This window comes from Acinonyx jubatus, chromosome A2, assembly GCF_027475565.1.
Source record: "Acinonyx jubatus isolate Ajub_Pintada_27869175 chromosome A2, VMU_Ajub_asm_v1.0, whole genome shotgun sequence".
In the NCBI taxonomy this organism is placed as follows: domain Eukaryota; kingdom Metazoa; phylum Chordata; class Mammalia; order Carnivora; family Felidae; genus Acinonyx; species Acinonyx jubatus.
In genome coordinates this window covers 105,377,177-105,392,845 of record NC_069383.1, presented here as the reverse complement: position 1 = coordinate 105,392,845, position 15,669 = coordinate 105,377,177, and the positions used below count along the sequence as shown (strand labels likewise).

The 15,669-nt window shown below is 61.5% G+C and overlaps 1 protein-coding gene across 1 annotated transcript in view; it reads left to right on the top strand.

The window, feature by feature from the left end:
* ADCY1 (adenylate cyclase 1) overlaps nucleotides 1–15,669 on the top strand; it is a 106,733-nt gene that overhangs the window by 46,307 nt on the left and 44,757 nt on the right. Inside the window, exons 5-8 of the mRNA XM_053218751.1 lie at nucleotides 3,414–3,541; nucleotides 9,697–9,855; nucleotides 12,143–12,284; nucleotides 13,278–13,433. Of these exons, the coding sequence (XP_053074726.1) occupies nucleotides 3,414–3,541; nucleotides 9,697–9,855; nucleotides 12,143–12,284; nucleotides 13,278–13,433 (585 nt within the window). The remainder of the gene's footprint in view (nucleotides 1–3,413; nucleotides 3,542–9,696; nucleotides 9,856–12,142; nucleotides 12,285–13,277; nucleotides 13,434–15,669) is intronic.

Genomic DNA, 15,669 nt, shown 5'->3' with positions numbered 1-15,669 from the left:
CTCGGACGCTCCTCTCGGCACCGGCTCCCGGGAGCGAGTGCGCACCAGTGACTGTCTGCTGCTGGGTGCTGCCCTCAGTGGGCACGGTGCCTCCTCGGGCCCATCTGGGGCTGCAGAGGAGGGCTCTGGGCTGGCGCGGCCGCCCCGCTGCAGGACATGTGTCTGTGCATTGATGGCCTCAACACTACCACTCCCGTGTGGTCCCTCCCGGCGGGCGCAGGCTCTGGGAGAGCAGGACCCTCCTCTGACCCAGCGTCTGGCACAGAAGGGCCAAAGGGAACCGTAGGGATGGTTTAGGGTGCATGGAGGTTGAAGCAAGTGGTTATTTCTGCTGCTTCTCAGCAACAGTCACCCCTTAGATTTTGGATCCCTGCCCCCTGAGGCCCCCACAGCTGCCTGCTAGGCAGGACTGGCGGGTCAGAGCCTGTCCTCGACGTTGCAGACCACCCCTGGCAAGCTAAGCATGAGACCTTCCTACCTGGATCCCCCCGCGGCCCCTCTGGTGTCACCGGCCATTCCCGTCCCTCCTCGGCCTGGAAGCTGCAGGTTAAGGGTCTCGGGGCTCTCCAGCTTCCCCCCTCCATTTCTCCTGGTGTTCTGCCTCCTTCTTTAAGGCTTGGGCTCTGGCTCCAGGTGCCAGCTTCCAATAACCACCAGGAAGATTTTAAATCAAAACACACCAAAGTCAGCAAAAGATACCTTTCTGTCTCTCAAGCTGGCTGACAAAAGCCAGGACGTTTGAGATTGGAATAACAAGACCAAGTGTCAGTTTCTCACTCCCCCAGTCTGTTCCCGGCTGTGTCCCTGCCCTGGCCCCGCGGTGGGCCGGCGGGCGGGCACTGAGGCTTTGAGTTGGAGGACAGTCTCCAAGGAAGGACACATCTGCTGCTGACAGGCTATAATTACAAGGCTGCGGCCCCTGGACGCCACCTGCTCAGTGGCTTTGCTGCAGGCCCCCACTTGGAGACCAGCCATGTGGGGCCATAATGGTCATACTCGAGGTTCCCTGTGGGCACCTGTCCCCCTGCACTTGGCTCACACACCTGCTCATCCAGAGACGGGCCTGTCGGGACACTCGGAGAAGGGCAGGAGGCGGCTGGGAGCACCTTGCAGCTGAGCCAAGGGCATAGGGACACCCCACGGAGGTGCTGATGGGCACACATCATCCTTGAGGTGCCCAGAACCGGGGATTGGTGACTCTCCTGACATCGTCTGCAAGAATAGTGCCATGTGCGGTAGGGCCGTGCCCTCTGTGGGCGTCTTGGAGCTGAGAGGACGTCCTGACAGTGGGAGCCTTCCATAGGAGGAGGGGGTGAGGCCTGGCAGGTGCCCCTGGTGTCATCCCTGGGCCTGAGGACAGCAGCCTGGATGTGGGGACAGGGGAGGTTGGGAGAAGGACTCCCTCTCCCTGGCCTGCATGGAGTGTCCTGGCCGGGTCTGACTGTTGGGCACAGTGGGTGCCCTCCCACAGGACAGTGATGATGGGGACAGTGGGGTGGACACTCTGGAAGTGCCAGGAGAGAGCCCAGTGCTGCCTGCTGGCCTGGAGGCTTGCATGAGCATGGTGGGCTGACTCCCGGGGGCCCGGCCCTTGGCTCTGCAGGGTGGACATCGGCACCCGGTTGTCCGGCTCTAGGCTCCCAGACACCATCCTGGGATAGGTCACCCCCAGCGTGGCCATCCCCTGAGACACGGGGAGAACCCCCTTCCGCAGACGGGGAGGCCTGTGTCCTAACGTTAAGTGGCTGCCCGTGGTCCCTCGGGGGCTGACCTCCCAGCAGCCAGCTAGTGGCCCACGGCTGGAGTCCGGGGCATCTGCGTGCCGAGGGAGGCCCAGGGCTGGGTGGGCGCCCATCCTCTGATGTGGGGCGGTGGCTGGGCCGCCTCTCAGGAGAGAGTGTCGTGCACGAGTGTGCGTCTGTGTGGGCGTGTGGGCAGCGGGAGCCGGGGATTCTCATGTTAATGTGGAGGTTGGGGGGGTGGTGGTCCTGCGGGAGTGAGCGCTTCGGGGAGACGTCCCAGAGCAGGATGAAATAGAAGCCGTAGGATGGTTCTCAGGGTGGGGGCAGAGCTCTAGGCTGTCACAGGATGTGGGGGGTCTGTGAGGTGCTCCCCCCAGGCCGCGCTGGCGAGGCGGGGCCCTCAGACGCCCACAGGCCCGGGCGCACATGACAGATGCAAAGCGAAAACAACACTATACTTCTCACTGCTCGTTTTTGTTCCGGAAAATGTTGTAAATTTTCATAATGTTTGCTACTTACGTTAACACAAGGCGGATTTGTGGGGCGCCTGGGTGGCTCAGTCCATTGAGTGTGTGACTCTTCATTTCGGCTCAGGTCATGATCTCTTGGTTCGTGAGTGTGAGTCCCGCGGACGGTGCAGAGCCTGTTTTGGATTCTCTCTCTCCCTCTCTCTCTCTGCCCACCCCCCCCACACTCGTGCTCTGTCTCTCTCTCTCTCAAAATAAGTAAATAAACATTAAAAAAAAATACTAAAAAAACCCCACGCACTGGATTTGCTATTACGTTTGGAAGCATTAATGCAGTTTGAAGAATTTCTCGGTTGCGTCATGTGGTAAATGTCTGTGGACGTGACCCACTTGCGGGAAAGTGTTTTGTGCAGCCCTCCGCTACATAAGGGTGTCCAGGAGGGCTTTCCCGAAGTGTTTGATAGTAAAACTACCTTCCCAGCCATAGTCACAGCCCAGATGACTGGTGCTAGTGAGTCCCCGGGCAGCGTGCGGGCGAGGCAGGGGCTGGCACTCTTCCCATTGCATAAGTGTGAGCGTGGACGTTCCGTGGTGTTGGCTGCCTTCTGGGTGTCCCTGTGGGCAGCGAGATCAGGTGTAGACCCTGGTGGTTTGCTTGGGGCTCTGGCCCTGGAAGATGATTCTTTGGTGATAGCTGATTCCACGGCCAGTGGACCCCAAACGCAGGGACCCTGAGGTGGTGCACCTGCCCTTCCCGGGGCTGGTGTGTGTGTGTGTGGGTGGTGGGGTCATGGCCACAGACGGTGTGGATGTGTGGCCTTCCGAGGTGGCGGTCAGAAGGGGTGTCGTGCTGGCCCACCTGGGAGACACCCCCTGCCCCCCGGGAAAGAGCTGGCTCCAGGCTTGGGGCTTCCCCACCTTGAATTGTCTGCGGGGTTTTCCAGGTGAGCTGAGGGATGGACAGGGGGATGCCTGCAGGGGAATAGGCCTGGGGGGAGCGTGGGTGCCCCAGGGTGACCCCGGTCACAGCCGTGGGGGCTGCCCACCCTCCTGAGGCTGCCCTGGCCTGGGGAGGGGGTCCCCTGGGTTGGGGGTGTGGGGTCTTGGGGCGCACTCCGTGGTCACCGGCACCCGTGCTGGCAAAGGTGTGGGTCCCTAGCCCCGGCTGCATCACTAACGTGCGGTTTGCCCTCTTGCCCCCAAGGAGAATCACTGTCGCCGCATCAAGATCCTAGGGGACTGTTACTACTGTGTGTCCGGCCTCACCCAGCCCAAGACCGACCACGCCCACTGCTGCGTGGAGATGGGCCTGGACATGATCGACACCATCACGTGAGTGCCTGCACCCTGTGCCGACCTGGCCGGTGGGTCCTGGGGGCCAGGTCCCAGAGCTGTGGAGAGCCATGCTGCATGGGGAGCTGTGGTGGGAGGGCTCCCTCCCGAGCTGTGCCTCCGTGGCCCCCTCCTCTGTAATTTGCCGGGACAGCGTTTCTTTGTCCGTGACCACCCTGGGTATCGTCAGGTGTGCAGTAATTCTGCGCAAAGAGGTCACTCATTGTTCAGCCAGACCACACACCCCGGTGGGGGACCGTGCTGGGGAGCCGTGGCTCACATCCAGCCGAGTTCCACTCGAAGGAACTGCGTGTTCTTGCCTTCCCGGGTGTGGCTATCCACGTGCTCTCTGTGTGGGGAGGCGTAGCCAGAGCAGGTGTGCATCCCGGGAGCACTGTGCCCCCTTCTTGTCCAGCCTCGTCTCATTCTGAGTGGATGCAGAGTGCCTGTGGGTCAGGGGGGTGTGGGGCTGGAAGGTGGAGGGCCCGCCTTCCGGCATCTCGGCAGCATGAGACATGGGCGCGGCCCAGCGACTGGTATGTGCGTCACAGTCAGAGCCCGGAAGTGGCAGCTGAGTTGTCGTCTGCGGGACACAAATGACTGAGGGACAGAGAAATGCAAGCAAGGGGGCCCTGGAGGGGGGCGGACCTCGCAGACCCGGCACCTGCAGACTGGCCCTCGCCAGCACCCAGCCTGGCGCCCGCTTCTTGTCGAGAGTGAGCGAGGGGGCCCTAGAGGGGGCAGGGCGGCGTGGTCCCGGTGCCTTGGTGGCCGCCATGGGCCCAGTGCTAGGGTCGGGGTGGTCGGGGCCCCGGTGAGTCCGCGTGCATCCAAACACAAGAGCACATGCTCTCGAGGAGGCCAAGGGCAGGGCAGGCGGGTCGGGGAGGAAGCAGAGATTCACTGTGCACGGGACTCGGAGGCTTGATGACGTCTGTTCTCCGAGAGGGCGTCATGTTGGGTCACCTGTCCCGTCAGAGCAGAGCGCGCCCCATCACGGGTACCCCGTGTTGTTCACACCGTATGTCCTCTGTCACACCACACGCCACACGTCCTGTCACATGTCAGCGCGTCACACATGAGTGACACCGATCACCTGTCACGTCACATCGCATCGTGTGCTGCGTCACAGAGTACGGAATGTGCCCTGTAGCGCCTCCATCTCCTGTGTGATCCCCTGGGGTAAAGTGGGGCCGCATTAGGGTCGCAGGCACAAATGCAGGCGGGGGTCGCGTGGTGCACATAGGAGCCTGTGAGCCAGACGGGGGCCTGACTGGGGCAGCAGACGGCTCTCGGAGTTGGGCCAGGCAGATGGTGCCCTGAATCAGGCAGATGATGCTGGTACCCACTCCCCCCCCCCCCCCCCCCCCGCAGGTCCTTGTGGCAGCCTGGTGCCCTTCAGACCCTGAGCTTCCTTACCAGGTGGAGCCTCCAAGCACGGCCACCCAGGCCCCTGCACTTAAGACACGGGCTGTGCTCTCATGGGCTCTGGGCCTCACCTGGAGTGGTGCCCGCACTTGGAAGTCCTGTGGGTGTGTCATCTGCCCTTGGGTTTGGCCTCGCACTGTGCCGTGTGGAGACGTGGACCTGTCCCTGGTCTGTTTGCTCCGGGAAATAGGGTCCCTGTGGCTGTGCCTCCTGCCTTCTCTCATGGACTCCCGGTCCCTGGGGTCCTGCCAGGACCTGACACCTTGACTCCAGGTCTTGCCCTCTGACGTGGTCCCCCACAGGGCTGGGGGCATCTTGCTTGGCTTTTGAAGGCTGCCCTCTGCCCCCTGCCCCAGCTCCTTATGCCCAGAGCATTCCAGGTCTCTGTCTTGACAAACTGGGAGTCCCTGCTGGGCCCAGGCCCTGGCTCTGCACAGAAATGAAGGCCACCAGGGTCACAGCTTAGAGGTGGTCTCCTGCACAGATGAGCCCTTCTGGGTACCACAGAGCAGGCCAGTGTGTGTCTGCTGCATGGCTGGGCTTCAGGCCGGGACTGCTTCCCGATGATGCCACTCCTGGTCCTCTGGCGGCCTTCCTCGCTGGCCACACTGTCCCCGGGTGACACACAGAACACATGCAGGACAGAATTTGTTTACCCGAAGGTGGGTCTGCCCAGACACACTGATCGCAGAGGGAAAGTTTTGACTGGAGCTGTAGAAACACAAGAATTGTTGGAGGAGAAAGGAGGACCAGGGTGGTGGCCGGAGTGGGCGTCTGGGCCTCTGGCCAGGCTGTGCGTGCCGCCCATGGAGCCCGGGGAGCGAGGTCTGTGTTCTCAGCCACATCTTCTGTCCTGAGGCCACCGTCTTCCACCTGCGCTCTCCAGAGGAGCGCCATCCCTGCGAGGTCCCTGGTGGCCCTGGGCAGCTGCACCGGGCTGTGGGTGACCAGCAGGAAAATGGTGCCTGCAGACGTCCCCGGTCAGGCCACGGACAGGTCTGCTCCAGGCTGGGGGGGCCTCTCAGTGGACAGGGGAGACCCAGAGGCCGAAGGATGGTTTGGGCCAGTTATGAGATTGTTGAAGCGTCTCATGCGGACCCCGTGTATGGTTCTGGGTGCTCAGGATTGGGGGAGATGCTGCTAGTTCCGCCCCGGGGTGTAGACCTACTGTCATCCGGCAGCACATTCGCTAGGGTCACGCACTGTGCAAACACGAAAGTCCCCTGACATGAGCTCAGGATGGGCTCGTGAGGGGCCGGGCGTTTGCTGCTGCTGGACGGAGCAGAGCCGAATGAGTTAACGGTGACAGAAGAGATCTCCTCAAGAGCAGACGCGTGCAGCCTGTGCCCGGCTGGGTGCTGACCCCCCTGAGCGTGGAGGGGCTGAGGATCCTGTCCAGCAGGTGGGAAGGATCATGTGTTGCACTTGGTGGGAAGTTTGCTCCTGTGGGAATAACGGATGGGAATATTTACCCGCTGCATGTTAAGGCCACATCATGAGTCCCGATGTGGAGGTGGGGGCCCGGGCCCTCACCCTGGGTGGTGGGCACAGCTCCCGGGGCCGGGGGCTCTCCCCGCAGGCCGGCCCTTGCACTCTGCTGGCTCCCCAGCCACTGGGACATTGACTTACCCCCCGCCCAGAAAAGGGGGCCGGCTCAGTGAGTGGGGTGCGGAGACTCCTCTGCAAGGTCCCCTCCGGCTCCAGAGCGTCTGGATTCTGTGTGCCTCCAGCAGCGGGCGATTGTGCACTCACGTGGGGTAGCCCCGTCTGTCACAGGCCTCAGCACATCATGTGCCAGACCAGAAGCAGGCCAGGGGCCATGTTGCTATTAGACGTAACGCAGACGTGGCTTTGCGGAAGGCTGCGTGTTTGGTTTGCGGTATTGGGTCAGGGGAAGCGAGCGGCCTGTGCTCTGCCTTCAGGGACCCATGCTGGAGCTGGCGGGGCTGTGTGGTCCTCGGGGCGCCGACGCCTATGTAACCAGGTCGGAGCTGGGCTGGCCCCGGAGGGAAGGTGCCTCCGATGGTCCTGGAGGCCCCTTGGCTATCTCTGTTCCTGGCCAGCGTGTCTCAGGGAGACAGTTCCTGACGCACGATCTGTTGAGAAGCGCCTGCCCAGGTGCCTGAACGTTTGCTGACACAGAACTCAGGTGTTTGAGGCAGAACCTTCTGGAAGAGGGGAGAGACAGAGCCCGCCAGTGGGGTGTCTGGGCTGCAGACTTTGGTTGGAGGCTGGCGGCATGCTGCACGCTACATGTGGCTGCCAGCCAGGGTCCCCATGCCCTTTGTCCCTTCCCGGCTGCAGAGGGCGCAAATGCTGAAAACGCACAGAAACACCATTTGCAAATTTTCTTACTCATCTTTCCCTACGTTCTTTTCTTTTTGCAAATTTCAAAAAAAAAAAACTACCCCAAATTTTAATCTTATCTTTTTTTTTTTTTTTGTCTCAGTGCCTCTAGGTAGAGGTTGGCAAATGACTGAAAAAAATTATAATTAAGAGAAAAATACGTTTCATATGTGTAAAACTAAATAGGTGTTGAAGACACATCCACAGTCAGACTTCTAAGTATCCCTTTGAACGGTCTGTGGCACACGGACTTCTGAATGCGCCCGTGAACACCTCTGGTTCTGGGGGACGAACCCTCGGTGGACGCAGTGGGCAGCGGTGGGCCCCCGATGGGAGGTGGGTCCAGGATTGTGTGAGGCCCCTTGGGGGCAGGGTGGCCCAGCTGGCGGGAACCTGGTGGGAGCAGCGGGCAGTCTGCACATGGAAGTCGGGGCCACGGCAAGCTGGGCCCAGGGGGCACCGTCCTCAGGTGGGGTGGTTTCGGCAAGAGGAATGGGCATCTGAAGGCCCCACGTTGGGACCCCCAGCAGTGGCGTGGAGCATCCTGAGTCCTCGTGGACCCTCTCCCGTGTCTCCACCCACACATGCACCTGCCAGAGTAGGAGTTAGCAGGCCGTGGCCGTGGCCTTGAGCCTGGAGGCACCAGGGTAGCTCGGCTGCTGTCAGAGCCTGTTGGCACTCGTTCAGCCCCTCCCTGGATTGCACACAGGGAAACTGAGGCTCAGAGAGGGCAGTGGTTGGTGTGGTCATAGTTGCTGGGCCGGTGGGATTTCCCTAGAAATCCTGGTGTCTCCCAGTGTGGGCTCTGCTCCCATCCCCTCCCCATGAGGAGTGGCCGCCTTGCTTGTGTGAGGTTCTGAGAACCAAAGCCTCCGGACCTCGTCCTCCCCAGGACGCAGTCAGTGTCCTGTCTGTATGTTCTGGACAGAACACCTTTGTTTCATTGTTGAATCCCCTTGTCTTCCTTTAGGGTTTTTATTTCAGATGTTTTAAGAGCCCAGGCACCCCCGTGTCTCTGGTGATTTGGGTCAGCCTGCCGGGAGGTCAGGGTGTGGCCGGGAGCAGTCTCCGATGGACCCTGTTGTACTGGCACCAGTGATGAGCCCTCAGGGACTGGGGGTGCAGATCTGGGAGGGCTTCCTGGAGACTGCATCTCGGCTGGGCCAGCTTGTGTTTGGGACAAGGCGGTGCATATGAACTGGCTCCAGCATCAAAGCAGGAAGCGGAGTTTTCGTTGAGCTCATGGGGGTCTGCACGTGGCTGGGCCGCAGGGTACCTTCCGCTGGCGGGGGGCAGAGGGCGGGTTGTCTGGTGGAGCCGGCCTTAGGGTGGCGGCCGGTCTCCCTTCCCCCTCTTGATAGGCATCGTAGCCATGGGACCCTCGTGTCCTGCACCTCGGCTTGGCCTCCTGGCCCTTCTTGGTTGGGCTTGGCCGCTGACCTGGGAGGCCTGTCGGGCACACCTGCCTGGGGGTCACTGCGGACACTGCCCTGTCCCTCCTGTGCAGCCCACTTCTGTCCCTGGGAGCCCACCAGACAGCCTGCTCTTGCCTCCTCAGTGGCGTGGTTTAGAGTTTTCCTTAATAACACAACTTCTGCCCGTTGGGGAAGTCAGAACGAGGAAAACAGCACCGGAGGGCGTCAGCACAGCCACACGTCCCCTTTGCCTGGACAAAGTGTGTCATGTGCCTCCTGTGTCTGACTGTGGTGGCACGTCCAGGGGCTGGGAAATGGGGTGGGACACCCCCCTGGGTACCCCCACGGCTGCAGGGAACCCCTTCTCCCACAGAGTGTCCTGCAGGGTCACCCTGCTGTGGCTGCCAACCATAGGCCATCTCCCCTGGGCACCGTGGGGATGCATGCTGTCCCGTGTTCTTCAGCCAGGGGTGACCTGCACCCCGGGACCTGCCGAATGATTCCATGTCCACATGTGTGTCGAGGCCCACTTTCCATCCCGTATAGTTTGCTTGGGGGTCGGGCCACGACTTTGGAGTGACAGCCTCCCCACAGGCCAGGTCTGGAGCTTGGGGTCAAACCCCAGCTGTCCCCCAGGGCGCTTGGGCCACGGAGACTGTCAGATGCTCCTGGCCGGTCATCACCCTGGCCTCTGGGTCAGCGGGTCACAGAGCGGATCGGGGGCTCTGATTTGAGGTCCCAGGCTTGCTTGCCTTCAGGGGCTGCCCTGGGTGGGAAGGGGGCAGGGGGCGACGTGGACACAGTGTGGGGTGCCCGGTGGCTGGGGGGCTGAGGGGCCCTGGCCACCTGGGGCCCTGCCCGGGGGTCAGGCTAAGGTCAGGAGACCCCGTGCTCTCACCTGGCCGGGCTCCCCTGTGCGTGTGTGGACAAGGGCCCAGCCCCACGCCTGTGACTCGTCTGTTGCAGGTCTGTGGCCGAGGCCACGGAGGTGGACCTGAACATGCGCGTGGGGCTGCACACAGGCAGGGTCCTCTGCGGGGTCCTGGGCCTGCGCAAGTGGCAGTACGACGTGTGGTCCAACGACGTGACCCTGGCCAATGTCATGGAGGCGGCTGGCCTACCTGGGTGAGTTGGGGCGAGGCGGTGTGCTGTGGGGGGGGTGGCGAGGGCAGGGGCGCGGGTGCTGGTCTGTGCTGGGCCTCCGGGACCCCCCGGCCTCCATGGGAAGTCGGTCCTGGCCGGAGAGCAGGCCTGATGCCTGGCCACCTGCTGGCAGTTCCGTTCCCTGCGCTCACTGAGGAAGGGAGGTGCCGTGGCCTCAGAGCCCTTCCGCGCTCACACGGACTTCCTCCTGGCACCACGGTGTGCTTCGCGTGGTCCCTGCCCTGTGGCTGCCCCGCTACGGTGGCCTCCCCTGCCCAATGAGGCCCACAGCCAAGGCAAGAATGGGGTTCTCCCTCCCTCCGCTCAGCGGCGGCCATGGGAGAAGGGCCGCCAGGCACAGCTATGTGCCGCCAGGGCTCACGTGGCCCCCACGCTGGAGTGAGCGTTAGCCACCCTCGCACCTGTGCTGGCCGTGCAGTGTCTGTTCCTGAGCTCCCGGCCGTGTGTGCCTCCAGGGCTCTGCCCCTCCCCTGTCCCTCACTGCCTGCCCTCTGCCTGCCCCAGAGACCTGGTTCCTGGGGACACATCTTTCTCCTTCCCTCCTGGACAGACTGTGGGGGACACACAGCACTCGCCTGACGCTGAGGCCTTTCCAAGTGTGCTCAGAGATGATTGTCGTCTGTGAGCCTGGCCATCCCTGAGCACCTCTCCCATGGACCATCACAGCCCCCAATTGACCTATCCCTCCCCGCCCCCCCATCTACTAATTCAGCAAACACCCCGTCCACCATGGGGTGTTCAGAGAGCGTGACTAGACTCGGATGGGTGGGTGGACGGACGGGTGGGTGGACGGATGGGTGGACGGATGGGTAGGTGGACAGACAGGTAGGTGTATCTTGTCACTGTGTGGCTTTCATTTCACGCTGAGACCCCTGAGGCTGGGTTCCTGGGCCCCTTCCCAAACTGGACCCCCTGAGCAGTCGCCCTAATGGGGCCAGGGCCAGGCAGGGGTGGAACCGGAGGAGGCCAAACACACCCACTCTTCACGTGCATCTCCTGGTCTAAAACCGACCCTTTATACCTGCTGCCTGGTACTGTGGCCAATTCCCCGAGTTGATGCGCGAGGTGCTCGCTCCAGGCTGCCCTGGAGCAGACAGCTCTGGGTCCTGAGTAAACTCCCAGAGCCCTGCGGGCCCTAGGGGAAGCACAGTCACCTGTGTCTTCCCTGGCTCCAGGATCAGGGGGGCCTCCAGGCCCGGACCCTATGTCCCCTTGCCCCTGCCGTCTGGGATAGTCACACGCATAGCTGGGCCTCTGATCCCACAGGACTGAGACAGTGGGTGCTGGCATCCCAGTCCTGCTCGCGTCCTGGGAGGGAGCTTCTGGGGCTGATGCTCTCTCACCACAGACATGGGGCGAGTGAGCACCCGGGGCCAGTGGCAGGCAGTGCTCGCTGGTGAAGGTGGGGCCTTGTCTCACTGGCCTTGCGGCCCCGGGCTGGCCAGGCCTCCCATTTGTCCCCAGGCCACATCCCAGCTGGGACCCGCGGGGGCCTCCACTCCCACCACGTGCTTGCACCCGAGACCCCCTCTTTCCAGAGCCTGGAGCGCTCTGCACTGAGAGCAGTTGCTGAGATTTCTGTGACCCGGGGGACTCTCAGCTCAGTGACTGTGTGCAGCTCCCGTCTCTGCTATGGATGGAGGACCCTGAATGTAGGATGCTCTCCTGCCTCTCCAGAGACCCTTGCTGCTTGGCTGTCCCTGTGCAGTTCTGGGCCAAGTGGCGGGTGACAGAGTCCCTCCCAGCGGTGAGGACTCTCACCCTGCTTGAACACCCTGGTCCCTGCAGGAAATCAAGGAGACATGGTGGTTTGAGGACCGCTTTGCACACTGGGGAATTTGCTTTTCTCCGCAGACCCCAACGCTCAGGTCTCTGGGAGGCACTGGGGCTGAGGGGTTCTGGGGCTGCTATGGGTTTTCAGGCTCACGGTTCTGCTCCAGGGCGGGTGTGGGGAGGCATCGACTACGGATTCTCCTTCTCGCCACAAAATGTGCCGGGATGAGTGTGAACGCTCCATCTGGTGTGGGGACAGTGAGACCGGGCAGGGCCAGAGGTCTCGGGGACACTCTGCTTCTCCCCTCACCCCACTGCTGTCTTCCGTCCTGCTGAAGGTTCTTATCGTCCCTGTGGCTAGGCTCCCGCCCCCTCCCTTCCCCGGTGACCTGCGTGTGACATGTGTGACTCAGCGAGCCTGACCGCTTCTCCTGCACGTGCCTGTGCTCAGGGACGCCTCTGCTGTGTTTTGCAGGAAGGTCCACATCACGAAGACGACCCTAGCGTGCCTGAATGGGGACTACGAGGTGGAGCCGGGTCACGGACACGAGAGGAACAGTTTTCTGAAAGCTCACAACATCGAGACCTTCTTCATCGTGCCGTCACATCGGCGGAAGGTGGGTGCCAGGACCCTCCTGCGTGGACACAGACAAGATGGCGTGCCCACCCCCTGGGCCAGGCCTTCGGGGTGGGGGGAGGGGTGTGAGGGGAGGGGTGCGTGGGGGGGCATGGGGTGTGTGTGGGGCAGGGGCTGTGAGCTCCTAGACCCTCCGTCAGAGCGCAGGGTCCTCTCGGGGGCTGGGCCTCCTGCAGCCTCCCCCCTCACCTCCCTGGTCCTTTACTACCTCTCCTGGAAAACAGATGGGGGTGGGGGGTACGCTGAGGGGTGCTGTGCTCACAGGAGGATCGTGTGGGGCACTTGAGGTCACTGTGTCCAAGGAAGCTGATCTGGATATGATTAGAGGTGACCTGTTCCTTTTAGGGCTCAGGTGAGAGGTTCAGGGCACAAGTGGGGGGCTCAGGACACAGGTGAGGGTGCAGGGCACAGGTGGCCCCAGCTCTCCTTCGGGACATAAGCGTGTCATATGTGGGGGACAGCTTCAAGCTTCACTGTCGTGGTATGCCCACAGATCAGGGCTCTGCAGTCCCTGAGATGCAGGAGTCCCTGTAGCCTGGGGACCATGGGTGGGGGTGGCCCTGGGCCAGGACAGGCTGGGCTTGCGAAGAAGGGGAGAGAGTGGCAGCTGCCAGCAGGGCCTGGAGGAGGGCCAGGTGAGGGGTTAGCACTGGGCCCCAGGGGGGTGGGAGTGGAGGGTGGTCTCTGAGGGGCAGGGACCATGGGGGTCGGCATGTGTGGTCCTTAACCAGGCTTCTGGGGTCTCCCCCTGGCCCGGCCCCACAGCTGTCCGCTGTTCTGCCCCCGGATGCCGGCTTCACTCTGGTTTTCTGAGGCCGTGGGTGCGGCTCTGTGCTGTGGGACCTGGTGCCGGTTCTGTTCACTTGTTTGGTCTCCATGACCTCCTGGAGTGTTCCCGTCTCGTTCATGCTCCAGGCTGGAGGGGCAGCACGGGTGTCCTCACCGGGTTTCTTTGTGCCACGTGTCGGCACAGATATTTCCAGGGCTGATCCTCTCTGACATAAAACCAGCCAAGAGGATGAAGTTCAAGACCGTGTGCTACCTGCTTGTGCAGCTGATGCACTGTCGGAAGATGTTCAAGGCAGAGATCCCGTTCTCTAACGTCCTGACGTGTGAGGACGACGACAAGGTAGGGGCCGCCATGACATGTGAGGACGATGACAGGGCAGGGGCACTATGACGTGTGAGGACGATGAGGTAGGGGGTGCCATGACGCGGGAGGATGGCGACAAGGCAGGGGGCGCCCAGACGTGGGAGGATGATGACAAGGCAGGGGACGCCATGACATGTGAGGATGACGATAAGGCGGGGGCGCCATGACATGTGAGGATGACGATAAGGCGGGGGGGCTGTCATGACGTGTGAGGACAACAAGGCAGGGCCGCCAGCGCTGGTCCCTGAGCAGGTGCACTTCGGCCGGGTCAGCCCTGGCCTTTTCCGCTTCACAACCTTGTAAATGCCGTTCAGGGCTGGGCTGCTTTTGCTTTCCTGCAAAAATCTTTCTGGTATCTTGTATTTTTATTTGCTTATTTACTCTTGCAGTTTGGTTTTCCATGTGTGTATCGGGAAATTCGTGCTCAGACCCCCAGCCTCTGGCTGAACCCGCCCTCTGGATACTCGCGCATGTCAGATGTTCTGTTGGGAGGTCTGGCCGTGGCCTGCGAGCCGGGGGACCGTCAGACAGGCCAACCCTCCACGGGGAGCGCCTCTGGCTGCCCCTCCTGTCCCAGGCCTCCCGCTTTGCCTGCACGCTTCTCCGTGGTGGAGTCCTCTAGCGGATGGAAGGTGGCCTCCCCTTGGGTGTCCCTGCTGTGCGGCCTAGCTGCCAGGATTTTCCACCTTTCCTCTCAGCTCGGTCAGAGCCATCTTTGGGTTTTCTGGTCTCCTGCTGGGTTGTGGGGTGCTGCTCTGCAGGCGTCCCCACATCCACTCAGCCACACGGGCCTTGTGTTTCAGGGGGCGGGGGCCAGGGGCCGTGTCCCCGGAGCCCCGGAGGAGCCTGGTCTGCCACCCCTTCCCAAGCAGCTCTGAGCCTCGCCCTCCTGTGTCCTTGTGTCCTGGCGCCCTGCCACCATTGCTCCGTTGGTGACCGATTTCCATCTCCCGAGAGCGCACTGCGCCCCTCGCTCCCGGTTTCCCTGCCGTGTGGGTTTTGTGCGTTAGAAGGGATTCCATCCCTGCTTTTGGGGGAGAAGCTGCTGGCTGGGACTCCTGGGGGTTTGTTGCCTCCAAGGAATTTTTGTGGTTTTGCTGGTGAGCTCGTATTTGTGAGAATGTTGCCGGAAACCCCTGGACAGCTTTGCTGGTGGTGAATTCCATCAAGAGCGGCCTTCCCTCTGCCAGGTACCCGGATGGGCTTCACGTGCCTGGCAGGTGTGTGCACGTGTTCCTGGGGGGACCCCTCTGTGCAGAGCCGGGTCGAAGGTCACGTTCCTCACCGTCCCCTGTGCGAGGTCTCTCCACGTCAGTGTTTGCCGTGGGGCCTGTGGAGGCACAGGCTTCCGTTAGAACTGTGACCTCACAGCCCACCCCGCTCAGGCCCCTCTTTGCTACGATTGCCCTGTGAAGATGATGGGCTCTAGAAACTCCAAGTCTCCGGCAGCAGAGGTGTGTCAGGTACCTGCCTGGCCTGGGCTTCTGAGTCCTGATGTCCTCCTGCGATTTCCTTTTCTCACAGCTTCTTGTGCATTTGGAAGTGCGTGCGTGAGCGTGCATATATGTATGCACGTGCGTGAGTTTCTGTGCACGCATAGGTGTGTCCGTGTGTATGCACATTGTGTTTTCATACGTGTGTTTGCCTGCGTGCACATGTATACGAGTGTGTGTGCACATGTGTGTTTGCATGTGTGTACCTAGGTGTGTGCGTGTGTGTGTGCATATGCATGCATAGTGTGAGTTTGTGTGTGTGCATGTATAGGTGTGTGCATGTGTGTGCACGTGTGTGTGCATTTCCATATGTGTGTGTGTGTTGGCCTGTGTGCACATGCATACGAGTGAGTTTATGTGCACGTGCATGTGTGTTTGCGTGTGTGCATAGGTGTGTACATGTCTGATTTTGCACATGCATGTGTATGTGTGCGTGTTTCTGTGTGCATGTGCGTGTGAGTGTGCATGTGTACATGTGAGTTTCTGTGCAGTGTAGTTTGCATGTGTGCATATGTGCATACATGTGAGCACGTGTGTGCATATGTGCATACAAGCGCACATGTGAGCACATGTGTGCGTGCATATGTGTGCATGCGTGTGAGTGTGAATATGCATGTGCATATATGTGTGCACGTGTGTGAGTTTGTGTGTGTGTGTATTCATGATCCCTTCCCTCACTGTCACTTGGAGTTGCCGCTGGATTGCTCACCCTGCGTCCT